General features: G+C 37.7%; 1 protein-coding gene across 4 annotated transcripts in view; it reads left to right on the plus strand.

Moving 5' to 3' along the window:
• LOC143376232 (uncharacterized) overlaps window positions 1–14,207 on the plus strand; it is a 379,865-nt gene that overhangs the window by 175,732 nt on the left and 189,926 nt on the right. Inside the window, exon 1 of one of the 4 annotated variants that reach the window (XM_076826352.1) lies at window positions 5,859–6,384. The exons of 2 other annotated variants lie outside the window; for them this stretch is intronic. In XM_076826352.1, coding sequence (XP_076682467.1) covers window positions 6,351–6,384 — 34 coding nt within the window. In that variant the 5' untranslated portion in view covers window positions 5,859–6,350. Of the gene's footprint in view, window positions 1–5,858; window positions 6,385–14,207 lie in introns of those variants that run through there. One more of the 4 variants, XM_076826353.1, reaches the window with a different exon arrangement.

A 14,207-nucleotide genomic window follows, 5' to 3' on the forward strand; every position in this document is an offset into this window, starting at 1 on the left:
TGCAGCGCATATGCAATGCACATTGTAAACACACACACTACCAATTGCATTTTCATATTTATTAGATAATTAAGTAGCATACGTGCGGCGATTAAGACAGACAGATAATTAAGCACGAATGTACAGTGCAGACAGAAAGTATGGGACCACCCCTTAGTAACAGCATAAAACATTGTTTTCTCAGATACCAATCTGTGCAATAAATAAGTATTTTATCGTTCAGTATTTTATTACTTAAAGGGGCACGCCACCTTAATAAGGGGTTAAATTAAGTCTAATTTTAAAAAATTCTACTCGAAACTACTTTTCAGAATCAATTTATTTTTTACAGATATATTATTTAATTATAGTTTAATCAGAGTTGTGCAGAATTACAATTGAATTATAATTTCAAAATAATTCAATTACATCGTATTCAATTACATTGCAATTCGTAATTCATATCTCGCATTCGATTAAAATACATCGCAATTCGTAATTGCAATGTATTTGCAATTGTAATGCAAATGTAATGCAATGTATTTGCATAGTACAATGTAATTGAATTATAATTAGGAATTAAGACGTAACCAAATTGAGAGGTAATAAGAGGTGGGAAGGAAATATGTAGGTAAAGGTTTCGAACAGAAAAAAATTGTTACGAGTGCTGAATATGGTATTATTCATAAATTTATAATATGTAAAGAGAAATAAACTCCTATGTTACATTATTTCCACTTTTTTCCTCACTTCTTCAGTGTTTTCAGCTGTAATTTCATTACATTTTATTTCAATTACATTGTAATTCAATTACACGCACAATTACAGTAATTAGGAATTGAACTAATTGAAAAGTTTTAATTATGTAATTTAATTACATTGTATTTCAATTACATTGTAATTCAATTACACGCACAATTACAGTAATTAGTAATTGAACTAATTGAAAAGTTTCAATTATGTAATTGAGTTACAACGTAATTGAATTACTATGTAATTGAAATACAATGTAATTAAATTACGTAATTAAATTACAGCGTAATTCAATTAGCACAACTGTGAATTTAACACGTTCGCAAAATATTATTTAAAAATGAAAAAAGAAACTTCGATGCTACAGTCTGATGCGTGAAGCTTCTCAGGATTCGCGGAGGTCCAGATTGCTCGGATGTGGATGACCTAAAATCAAAAAATGAAATATTTTCTTCAAAACAGATATTGTAGCTAAATAATAGCGTAGATTTTTTTGGATATCTTCATTAATTTGATTGTAACAATTTTCTAAAGTCGAGTTTCCGAGGCAAGAAGTCAAAATATAAATTTAACTCTTGCTCATTTCTACAATTTTCAAAAATTTCAAAAATTCCTACGCTACATTTCAGCTACAATATCTATTTTGAAGAAAATAATTAATTTTTGGATTTTAAATCATCCAGATCCGAGCAATTCGGACGCCCACGAACCTGGAGGAGTTTCACGCACCAGGCTGCAAAGCTATGAATCCACCGGGAAACTAAGCTATGCTAAGCGATGCTATGCTATACCATGCTACGTTTTAAAAAAATTAGCTTCAATAGATTTTTATGGAACCGTTTCCACCAAAAGCTAAGCTAAAACATAGCATCGCATAGCATAGCTAGCTTAGCTTCCCGGTGGATTCCCGGCTTAACCACGATGTTTTTTATATTTTTTTTAAATTATATTTTGTGAACGTATTAAAGTACATATGATTAAACAATGTATCTATAAAAAAGAAATTGATTCTGAAAAATAGTTTCGAGTAAAAAAAATATTTGAATTTAGGCTTAACTTAAACCCTACCAAAAATGTACCAATTTTTGCAGATATCTTTCTATATATTTCAGAAACTAATAGTCTAGGAGGAAATCTAACTATTCCACGCGATGCAGCAGACATTTTTCCCCCGGAAACCATCAACAGAAGTTGTAAAACACCTTTTGTTTACAATACACAAACGAAAGAGTTTGGCAAAATGTGCGGCGCGGACAGTGGTAGTCACGCGCGTCACGCGGTTGTGTGACGCTGAGCAGCCCACGCGCCATTGATTACCACTGTCCGCGCCGCACATTTTGCCAAACTCTTTCGTTTCTGTATTATAAACAAAAGGTGTTTTACCACTTCTGCTGATGGTTTCCGGAGGAAAAATGTCTGCTGCATCGCGTGGAATAGTTAGATTTTCTCCTAGACTCTTAGTTTCTGAAATATATAGAAAGATATCTTCCAAAATTGGTGCATTTCGAGTTGTCCTTTCCCCTGTGATCATTGTTTAAACATATTTAAATGTTTATAATTCAATAATAACTTACAGGCAACCGAATAACTATTACTGTTTGAACACAAACGGTGTTCAAAGTTGAAAATTTTCAATTTCTTTCAAAATCGAATTGCTCGAAAACTGAGAGTGATGGCGACAAACGGTTTGCGGATTCGTTTTCAGCGCACAAAAGTATAAAAAACAACTGTTGAGTGTTACAGTGCAAAATGGCTGTTGGACAGTGTAATCGAAGTTTTACCCGGGCAACGCTGGGTACTTTAAGCTAGTTATTAATAAACAGATTCGAATAATCGTGAAGATCCTAACATCGAATATATTTTGCCTTCTTTGTTATTTCTTATTTTTTTAGGCAACAAGGAAATATATGTATAACAAATGACGTAGTACTGTATCAAAGTTGCCAGTTTTAGATGGTAAAGATTAGTATTATTTACATGGTACTACGTAGTTTAATAAAGTAACTGGCCCCATTGTTGTAGGTATATAAATGTGGCCGTTTAAAAATATGTGTATTTCATTGACACATCAAAATAAGTACCTGAGGTACTGATAAATAATTGAAAACTTTGAGTGTCTTAGTTTTTCAATTACAGTAACTTTTAAATAACTTTCTGTACATTTTTCGATTTTAATATACTTAAGCACATAATTAGTGCATAATTTATCAATTTTCTCCACTTTCAGACGCTCATATATTGACTGAACGCTCTTATACTGGCAAATGTTTCATACAAAAAAGAAATGGTTTCTAGGGGGGCATAATTTGATGTCAGTAGCTTTTTTGTAGGGTGGACGCGTAGAGGACATAGGGAATACTGAGTTGTATCGATTGATGCATTGAAAAATATATGGTTGCAGTTAAAAAATAAAGTTGACCTTCGTACGTTCCTATTACATGCCTTAATAAAATAAAATGAAAACTGTTTTCGCTCAATCAAACGACGCGACGGGACGTCCGCAGTCGAACGGTTAATATGTAAAAACAGTATACACAAATCTGTACAGCTGTATTAAAAAATCACTCCGTTATCTTTGTTCATAAATTTTTTGCACACGTTCGAACCACTGATAGCTTTTATGAACCAGAAAGTCAAGGAAGCACTCGTGCCAGTCATAAAAGATTCATTGCTTATCAAGACAGGTTTTACGTCACTTCAAAGTGTCACAATTCTTCCAAACTTCCAAGTCGAGCATTTTCTGCTATTAATGACACAAAAGTCAGTAATAATTAAATGCAATGCTAAGCACCTAATCTGTCCCGTATAATGGGACATAAAATTCAATTTTTAAAGGGACAGAAATGAAGCGCCAATTTCGACTAATTGTAACGGTGTTCTTATCTTGCTGCAGCTAGACACATGGTTGGTGACGTTTGAGTGTTGTCAGTAATCCGGAAACCATCGAGGTTAACGGTCCCCCCAACCACGTTTATCTGTAACACACTTAATTGCCATTCTTCTACTGATTGAATCGTGCACTCATTTGCATTCCAACAAATTCAAATTTTATTTCGGAGCACCCAATAAACGTGCGTAGATCCTACATATTCTACGTGACGATGTGAAATTGAGATCAACCAATGTCATTCAGAACCGATTATTTAATACCTCCTGTGAAGGACGCAGCAGCCTGACCTTGACCGCTTTCTAAAACCTTTCTTAACGACAAAAAAACCATCACGTTCCAATTACGCGGAATAAGCTTCATTAACTGATGGAGAAACTGTAACGGGCCAGGGAATTGAAATGTTTTGGGAACAGTTCACCGTACAGTTGAGTTAATTTTCTGCCTCCCTCTCTCTTTGCAATTCGCGTTTGGTTACAGCTGTGCCCGGTTAAGTCGATACTTTTAACCTAGTTAGGCTGATACAAAATCATCCCCACTACCATTTGTTGCTGCCTTAGGATGTGGAAATCTTTGTAACCAAGACGATGTAACTCTGGCTATTAATAAGTGCAAACTGTCAAGTTCCGCATTTTTCATCGGATCTTCACGAAAATGACATCAATCGATTTCTTCTGTTTCCCCGATGCAAATGACACCAAACTCGACATAATTCGGACTATAATTAACGAAATTACATATATAATTAATTTGCAAAAAATGTCAACTTTGTTAAAAATAGTCCGATTGAGGTCGCGTTTGGATCATTTTCATCAGGAAAGCACAAGGAATCGATTAGTATCGCTGCCGTGAAGATTCGATGAAAAAAGCGGAAGTTGACATTTTTCACTTCCTAATGGCTAGTGCTACATTGTCTTCCCGGTCGCCTATTTTCGATCGCCGAAACGTATAAGGCGTAGATTCACCCTTGCAAGCAGTGACCATAATTTTTTTAATATCCTGTACAATAAAATAGTGTGCATCTGTCTGTTTATCTCTTACCTTATAACTGAGAAACTAACAGATCAATTTCGATGCGGTTTTGTTTAACGTGCAACACAATTCTCAGGGAAGGTTTTAGGCTATTTAACTCTCCTCGACTTTGTGTTGCGGTGACTGGCATATAGTTGTCAATAGTTGTACTTCTTCATCGATAGCTGTAGTTGCGTTATAACTTTGACTGCCTGTAGTAGTCAATTGTTTAACAATCCAAAACCCTATCCTACTTATTTATCCACGAAATATTATACCTAGAGTTACCATATGTCCCCGTTTGCAACCCTTGTTCCGGGTGTTCCGGTCGGTTTACAGATATGTCCCGGTTTTGGTATTTCCTGAATTTTGAAGGAATTCTACGACCGAAATTAAAAGTAACGAATCATTTCCAAAGAAAGTATATACAAAAAATATGACTTGGCTGCCAAATAGATTCTTGCCGTACTTGTAATTACTACCGTGTTTTTCATTGTATTATTCTTTCATTCTCTTTTTAAAAAACAATTTCTTTCTGCCCCTTTTATTTACCTGTCCCGGTTTGCTGGTGAAGAAACATGGCGACCCTAATTATAACCTCTCTTTATGCGCGAGTTGAAATTGAATTCGCAGCATAAAATTATCGCGATAAGGGTCTACTCCAATTTTTCCCAGAAACTCGGAGTCGAGCACTTTCGTTCTGTCCGCCAGCGCTGCAACCTTTGGACATATTTGTCCGCGCGCACGTGCATACGTACTTTCTAGGCGAACGCGGCGGTCTGCTTTCTAAATTTTTGAACGAGCACGACTCCTGTGCCTGGGGACGTACTCGCCGCCGATAAACACGTATTGTCTCATTGTGCCGCTACGTCCCGTCCGATAAGGATCTAATCGAAAGCATTGCTTAGTGCGTGACAAACTCTATATAAGACTGAGAGGCTGTCGGTCGGCTCGTCCCAGAGCCGTATCACGCGACGCGATACCTGTTTCGATCTCGAGCATCGGGCAACAGGTGTGCGCGAGTGATTTCCATCCGTGTCCGTGTTCCGCCGTAGGTGCTCCCTCGGGAAAGAAAAACGCGCGGTGTAAATGAGAGAAGACGAAAGTAGGGGAGGAAGAGGTTGCGGAGGGGGGGAAAATTAGTGGAGTGGGAACGGGAACGGGAACGGGAACGGGAGTGTTTCTCCGTTCAGTCAGTCCAGCGAAGTCCGTCGAAGGTGAAAAGTCTGTCGTCCTCTCTTTTTTTTTCTCTCTCTCTCCCTCTCTCCCTCCCCTCCACCCACCCCGTCGATCGACGCGAGCGAGCCTCCGCGGTTTTTACGATTATCTTACGCGTCACTTTTTTAACCGGCGAACACGCGTAGCCTCGCGACAGTGGTCCGAACAGCGGCGACAGTGCGCGTCAATACGTCACCGAGCTTTCTACCGTGCGGTAAACATTTCGGTGGCAGCCGAAGTCAAGTTCGAAACGAGCCGCGAGCCCGTCCCGTCGATCAGAATTCCTCGGGCATCCGTGCGTCAGGATCTAATGGCTGATTAGTCTCTGGCCATTTTCCTAGCAGCTCGCTGTCCAAGTGCACCGAAAAAGTTCTGCGTCGTTTCTAGTGTGTACGGATCGGTGTTTTTGGTTGGTGCATCTATGTGTCCCTGCCGCGCGAGCGTGCTCCTCCTTCGCGCTGACACACGATAGCCAGCCCCGTTCTGCCAATCGCAGCCTACTATGTTGGAATTCTCTGTGCAGCATGCCGAAGTCGGTAGGTACACGACGAATTTCATGTCCAGCATGGAACGGCGCACGTGAACCGCATGCGGTAAAGAAAGTGCCCTCTCGTTTATTCGTCTGTTGTAACTCGCGGCTGACCTTTGAAGGACAGGCTGTAAGCGCACTGCAAGCGTACCACTGTCCTTTCCACTTTCAAGCAAGCTGCTCTAGCTCGTTCGCGCGGCTCTTTAAATTCCAGCCAGACCGTTTAGAGGTATCTCCGAGCGCTAAACTGCGGCTACCGTTTCCGTTCGGTTCGTCCTCTTCCTTTTACGCAAGCCGGGCGCAGCTCGATCGGAATAACTGCGGAACGACCGTTGTTGATTGGACTTTATTATCGATTTGTGCTTTCATTACGTTCGCCGAATATTTGCGCCAAGAGAAGAAGCTATCTGATTCCTTCACGCGTCACGAGATCGTTCTGGAGGAAAAGTAATCGCCTTTGAACAGACGCACGTAACACAGTTATGTACGAAGACGATGATTCAATTAACCCCTTGCACTGCAACCCATTCGCTTGTCAATTGGCGAGAGAGTTTTCGTTCGGTGATATAGTTATTAAATATAGAGACGTGCTTATTGAATATAGCGATCTCAAAATCAATCATTTCATTCCACGAATCACCAAGTCTTTTTACAAACTTTAACGCAGTGATTCTCAACCTGTGGGTCGCGAAGATGTTTTCCGGGTGGTCGCCACGGTTTTTTATTTATAATTATTATAGTCTGAAGTACCTATTTTTAATGTGCCTTCTTCACCTCGTTAAATTTATCTTAACCTATTCGGGGCGGAGCGACTCAAAAAAGGTTCGGCAACACTGCTTCAGCGATATCAGTGCAACGTTAACTTAAACTTTGGTGTATCTGGGAGGTATCGCGTTGCACGTGCAAAGAGTTAAGTGTTATTGACTGTCTTCCCAAGAATTCAGCAGAAAGTACGTTCGCTGCTACGCTCGCGCAGGTTCCGTTGCTGTTCCACACAGTTTCCAATCATTTAACAGCTTGTACTTACGCACTGTACAAGCAGGTGCCAAATGAGAAATTGCTCGTAACCATGTTTGCCCTCGAGCATGAAATGGGAAACAAAACTGCGTCTCTGTTTGGAACTATTTATTGCGAAACAAGATAGAACGATCTTAAGATGTCAGCACGTTTCCTGCGCTTTACGCAAATGCCACTGTGCTCCCTAATCTCGAGCATGAATCCCGCTTTGTCTGTGTGTGTGTGTGCGCGCCACGTTTTCAGATAACACTTTATTTTCTTCTATCGCGTTGCAGAATGTAGATTGTAATGAAATCAAGTGTACACAAAAACATAGGCTGTGCAATACGTATTCCGAGAGCACGAGCTGCCCGTTCAGATTACATGACGTAATAGCTGATACGTCTATACGAATTTCTACGCGCGGCACGGCCGTATCTACGAAAATACGGTCGTTTCTGAATTCGTCGCGGTTGCTTCCTTATGTGCTGTCATCTCGTAAGTTATGAAGTTTTTTTTCGACACATAGGCACTCGAGAGGCGAGTAAACGGTATTCTGATAACAACCGATCAAGTAGGTATATAATTTCGTTCGTGCTCCGTAATTTGTACCCGCACTTACATATACTTGCCACTTTTAAAATGGTAATTTAATAGAATCGTTTTGGTTTTATTTCGATTGCTAGAATTGTGTGCGACTCGAGTCGTAAACTGGGGTGACTTTGCCCGCGCCGGGGTGACATTGCCCAATTTTCGGAGGAACTTTTGTTTTATTTTATTGTGAGGTAATTAGAACATATGGTGTTTTGTAATCGATAGCAATAATTTCTCCAAGGTCAAACGAAAAAAACAATAGCCAATTCAATTGTATGGTAATTTTTCAGTCACTGTAAAAAAAAGTGGGCTAACAAGGGACGATCCCGAACCCGAAAATTCAAAAAATTCTGAAACTTTGTGAATGTGTAGGGGATTTCCTCCTGGTTGCAACGCGATTATTGTTTGCTGCTCAAATTCACTCGAACGGGGTGAAATTAACCCCTGAATATTCGGCTATTTTCCGATTTTGTGTTATAACTCGGGAACTGTAAGAGATAGAAAGAAAATTTCAAGTCAAAAGTTACTTCTTTTAATTAGATCTAGCATTTTGTAAAAAAAAAAATATTATACGGTTCACGAGTTATAACAGAAAATCGGAAAATAACCGGATTTTCAGGGGTCAATTACGCCTCCTTAGAGTGAATTTGGGCAGCAAACAAAAATTGCGTTATAATTGGGAGGAAATTCCCTATATATTCATAAAGTTTCAGAATTTTTTGAATTTCTGGGATCGGGATGATCCCTTGTAAGTCACCCCGGTGGGCAAAGTCACCCCAGTTTACGGTAAGATTAATATTGTACATTGCGATCATTGGAGACTTACGAATTTATTTCACATGTACAACGTACTTATAACTTTAAACGAATTTTCGTTTGTATTTTTTGCTGCCTTTTTTATTTTCGTAATGCTTTGATAGTCGTGATAAAATCAAGTTTGTTTCGTTTGTAGTTAATATTTTATATTAAGTAAAACATTAAAGTTCGTACTTAATATTAAAATATTATAATAATATTATAATATTAGGTAAAATATTAGAAATTGTACTTAATATTTTAATATTTTACATTAAGTAAAATATTAAAGTTTGTATTTAATATTCTAATATTTTACAGTAAGTCAAATATTATAGTGTGTACCTACTAAATATTTTAATATTTTGCATTAAGTAAAATATTAAAATTAATATTTAAAATTAGTATTTTAATATTTTATTAAAATCAATATTTTAATATTTTGCATTAAGTAAAATATTATAATTTGTCCTTAATATTTTACATTAAGTAAGGGATGATACTAACTATTCAAGCTGTTATGGCAATACAAAAGTAGATTATTTTTAATTTTTCGATAAATATAATTTTGAGTACACGTGAATACAGAACGTTGTTAGATATGGAAAATTGATATGAGTTTGGAATTCGAATGAGAACGTTATTTATATATTTGATATAAACTTGTTTAATTAAATAAATTTACATAAATGTTATTTGCTCCTATTTTATTGAAGTAATTAGTATATTATTAAACATGAATTTATTACAATGAGTTCATTTAAATTAGTAATATTCATTTATTAAATAATCAAAGGTTATAGTTAAATAAAATTAATATTCACTTATTCATTAAATACTAATATTAATACCAAATTTCGTGGCTATATTTTATAAAAATCTTCTTTTTACATACATTCAATAATAGTCACCACAAGAATATAAAATCAGCTATACATATAAATATTTTCAATCAAACTGTCTATAATGAAATAAATGCAAACCACTCACTGCCCCCATAATTAAAAGGCAAACAAAAGTTCCTCGCACAAAAGTCACCTCAGCACAATTGCTGTGCATAATATAGTGTATCTATATTTCCATGGTGCAAAATTTAATTAGGCTTTTTATCATGTGTTATTCGTACCTTTCTTCCATTCAAATAATTTCGAAACTTGGGGAAAATGAAAATCTAGTCAGGCAATATCTGCTCAATATTGTGAATGACCTACAATTTTCCAGTCGAAGCTTTATAACATTCGTAATGTTCCTTTTATAACTCGTGGTTCCACGTTGTTGTGATAAAACAAAACTTCGCAACTATGTGATCAAAGTTCGTCGTGGTTCTTCTAATATCAACTTCAGACCGTAGTAAAGCTCATTACTTATTGTTCGATTGCAAATCACTGCACTGATGAATACGTCTTTCCATATTTCACCAGACAATAGTTTTCTGCTCCGTTAAATCCAGTTTCTGATAGGAGTTGGTTCTTTTAAAAACAGTGTGAGTCCAATTTCGAAACAAATGATCTGTTTCCTAAATTTACAAATTGCTGTCTACCTAATTGTTACTGAAAACGAATTGGCAATCAATCAGTGAAAAATGTCTGTACTATAATCAAAAGCTCGATCATTTAAGAAGACCGAAAATATATTTATCATATTTTGAAGTGAAATAAGAAAGTGACACGGATAAATACCACATTACATTAACATGTTTCGTTTGTAAATTAGGGTATTACATTTTAAAATTTAGTTTATTAGTATTTACAAAGTTTCACAATGCCAGCAGATATGCAAATCATCACAATTAGAAGAAAATTGAGAATTTTAAAATCAGATGAACACGAAGCACCCTTCAATTTCTAATTCTGTGGAGATCAGAAAAAGAAGAACAATTTTAAATTTCTCAAGCATATAATTATTTTATACTTTTTGAAATCTGTTATAAAAATCCTTTTGAAAAATTGCTCTCTCCGAATTCATTATTTGCAATCCATATATCCAAAACTGTTTAATATTCTGAAATAATGGATCCAAGAATGAGTCGACTTCAATTTCTGAACTAATCCTTCAAGGATTGCAACTAGGTTTTGCGAAAGACTAATGACTAAAATACCCCCATTCTGCATAATAGTTCACAAAGTCCATTCACGAAACGGTAGTCCATACTTCCGACGTGTTTCCTTGTCGTTACGCTACTTTCCTTTTCGAATTCGTGTGGTATAACATGCCAAATGCGTTCTTCCGTCATTTCCATTTAAAATATTCTTGAACCAAGAAAAATACGTGGCCTCTGCTCACCCAACATTGGCATGAGATTAGAGAGAAATACCTGCGGCATCGACACGTATGCTTATACTAAATGGAGAGGTCTATGACCTCTCCAGTTTTTCGGTTTTATGGTACGGTCCACAGAATAAACATAGGTACTTATGAAATTAGCTAACGTGTATCTGTTTACTTTGGGTTCAACGACCACCTGTTTCGTGTGGTCCATGGGGAGTGTATCTGATTCATCCTAGGAGGTCTTCTGAAGGCTCTAGATTTTTTGGTACCCGCCGCACTTTGTTTAATTACTAATTACATGGACAGCATGTACTTTATATTAGGTTAAAACTTATACAAACCAGAGACGTAAGTTTTCTTAGTTACTACGTAAATTAGTAATGGAGTTAATCATATCCCTACTAATCTATCTCCACTTGGAGGGCTGAGAATCATAGTGGTATAAGTCACTCGCGCGGTGTTCCGCGTAATGTAATATTTTGCGTTTTCTGTTATAAAAAACTCTACGTATATAATTGCAGTTGTGGGGACACACCCGAAGCCTCAAAATACTACCATTATAAATATGTATATACTTAAAAAGAGAAGTTTCATACAATCTGGGAAGGAATTATACACTATTATGTTTATTGTATTTGTATTTTTTTGTTTTCCTGTTAAACAGGATGGCGTTACAAAACCTGTCGCTTTATATTGCCCAACGAACGAACTATAGTCCCTTTCCTTTATCTTTTTCCTCCTCTCTCTCCTTCGGGTCCCAGCAACAGCGACGCACCGGGAGAAAGGTGGTCGTCACCCATCTTTCCCCGGTACCCGCCCCGAGATGCTTATCTTCGGTGACCTAAAGGTGGGTCCTCACTAGCAAACAGTTCGCGAACACTGTCCGCAAACAATGCTCGCAAGTTGTTCACAAACTTTTTATAACCACTGCTCGTGCAAAGGTGCGTCCTCACCAACGAACAGTTCGCGAACAGGAAATTCAGTTCCCATATTGCTCGTGAACAGTTCGCGAATGCTGGTGGAGACGCACCTTTACGAAAACCGGTGTTTTTTTTTTTAAAGTAATACGTTTGTTTGTACCAGGGGTGTTTTGACATGGGACGATTTTCAATCCTTAAGCCTCGTGGCCACTAGCCATAAACTTGCGACATTTATTGCGCAAGAAACTTGCATGAGTGTTTACACTACAGCAATTTTTTTACGCAAGTTCTTGCCTGCAAGTAGTTGCCAGAAAAATCTTGCGGAAGATATGTCCCGCGTGTCTACACCACGGTGTAATAGACAGGTGTTCCGACTTTGTACCTTTTACCGCATCGATTTTGTGTGCCGATTTCTGTTTAGTTCCCCTGGCCGCCGCGAGAGGCGTCGTGACTTAGAAGGCATATACATTTGTGTTAATAAGATTGTGGTACTAGAGATTGTAATGGTATTACTGGGCTTGCCAGAAAAATCTTACGCGTAATGGAGGGGGAACATGCCACGCGTGCGCATGTTGTCCTTCCACTACGAGTAGGAATTCCATACCAGGCCTGTATATATGTAAATACCTTTACAACAGCCACGACATCTGCCGGGCGCCAGAAGAACTAGGACGAAAATGTCACATTCTGGACAGGAGTCGAAACACCTGTGTATTACACTACTCTACACTGCAGTGTTACGCCTGAGAGTTGACAGCAAATATTTATACATAAAGTATCTGCTATAATGTCGGTCCAACAAACTAGAATTTAGAATTAGTTGGACCAAACATTACTAAAAGTGATACAAAAATGCTGGCGTGCACGTAGATTCGAAACCGAAAACTATGGTCCAGCTACTTGCTTTCTACTCTCGCCAAAAATTTCCAATTCGTTTGGAAGTAAAATCTTTCTTAGAGAGAGAAGATTATCGGGTGTCTACACTATGACAGAATTCACTTGCTGAGGCCAACTGTCGCAAGTAATCAGAACTTGCTAGAGTTACTCTCAGGCGTGTTTACACAGTGCTGACATCAACTCTCGCAATGAATGTCGCAAGTTTACTGCTAGTGGCCACGAGGCTTTACGTATTAAAGGAGTAATTTTTTTTTGTTAGGAATTTAGACTAAAAGCCTAACGCATTGGGTACACACAGCCGCTTTGAGGCACATGGGATTGCACCTTAAAATTATAGTACGAGCTTTGGCTGCATTATCTTTGAATATTTACAGTTTGAGCTTATATACTAAGAGTTTAGATAAAAGAAACGTGTTTATTGTAGTATAGAAAGGTACTTAAAAAATATACTGCTGTGTCGGAGTAACGATAACCATTTCTCCATCGTGTTTATAAACATTTCATTTGTGGACTTAATGAGTACAGTTTTACGAAAATAACAGTACTAACAAGGAGAGGACACCATGTGGTAGACACCGATTTTGATGAGCCTTGACTCGATGGATCTATGACGAAAATAAGTAAACAGGGGTCCGAGTGTTTCTGCCAATGGGCCTTAATAATAGAGATATTTACATGTAAATTATTAAAAATTTAGAGTTTTAGTGGGTAAAAATCCCACACTACCTTGGCGCCCCCGGGGAATTCCCTTCTGAAGGCTTCGGGGTGCCTTTGATGATCATTTTAAGATAAATGTTATTATCGGTGGAAAGTAGGAGTATGAGATTATTAATAGAAGAAATGTCTTTTGAAGATGTCTCCACGTTAAAAAAAAAATTATAAATTTTTTTTTATAAATTTGTTTTTTAACTTGGGGAAATCTTCAAGAGGCACCCCGACTCCTTCAGAGGGGAATCCTCCGGGGCGCCAGGGAAGTGTGGGATTATTACCCATTAAAACCCCACGGCCACTATGAAATTTTTAATAATTTCCATGTACCTAAATATCTCTATTATTAAGCCCCATTTGGCAGAAACGCTTGGACACCTATTTACTTATTTTCGACATAGATCCATCGTGCCAAGGCTCATGAAAATCGGTGTCTACCACATGGTGTCCTCCCCTTGTAAGTAGTTAAAATGATATGTACTCTCTAATATGTACAATAATATGTCCCAGCCTTTCGTCATTTTGTCAAAATGGACCGTCTTCTCTGATCTTCTATTTCATTGGAGGTCCTAATACCACTATGATTCTCAGCCTCCCCCCCCACACTTATATAATCGTTGCGTCACTGATTCACCACCGTCCAGCCCAAACC

The sequence above is a fragment of the Andrena cerasifolii genome, chromosome 14, assembly GCF_050908995.1.
Source record: "Andrena cerasifolii isolate SP2316 chromosome 14, iyAndCera1_principal, whole genome shotgun sequence".
NCBI classification, from domain to species: Eukaryota; Metazoa; Arthropoda; class Insecta; order Hymenoptera; family Andrenidae; genus Andrena; species Andrena cerasifolii.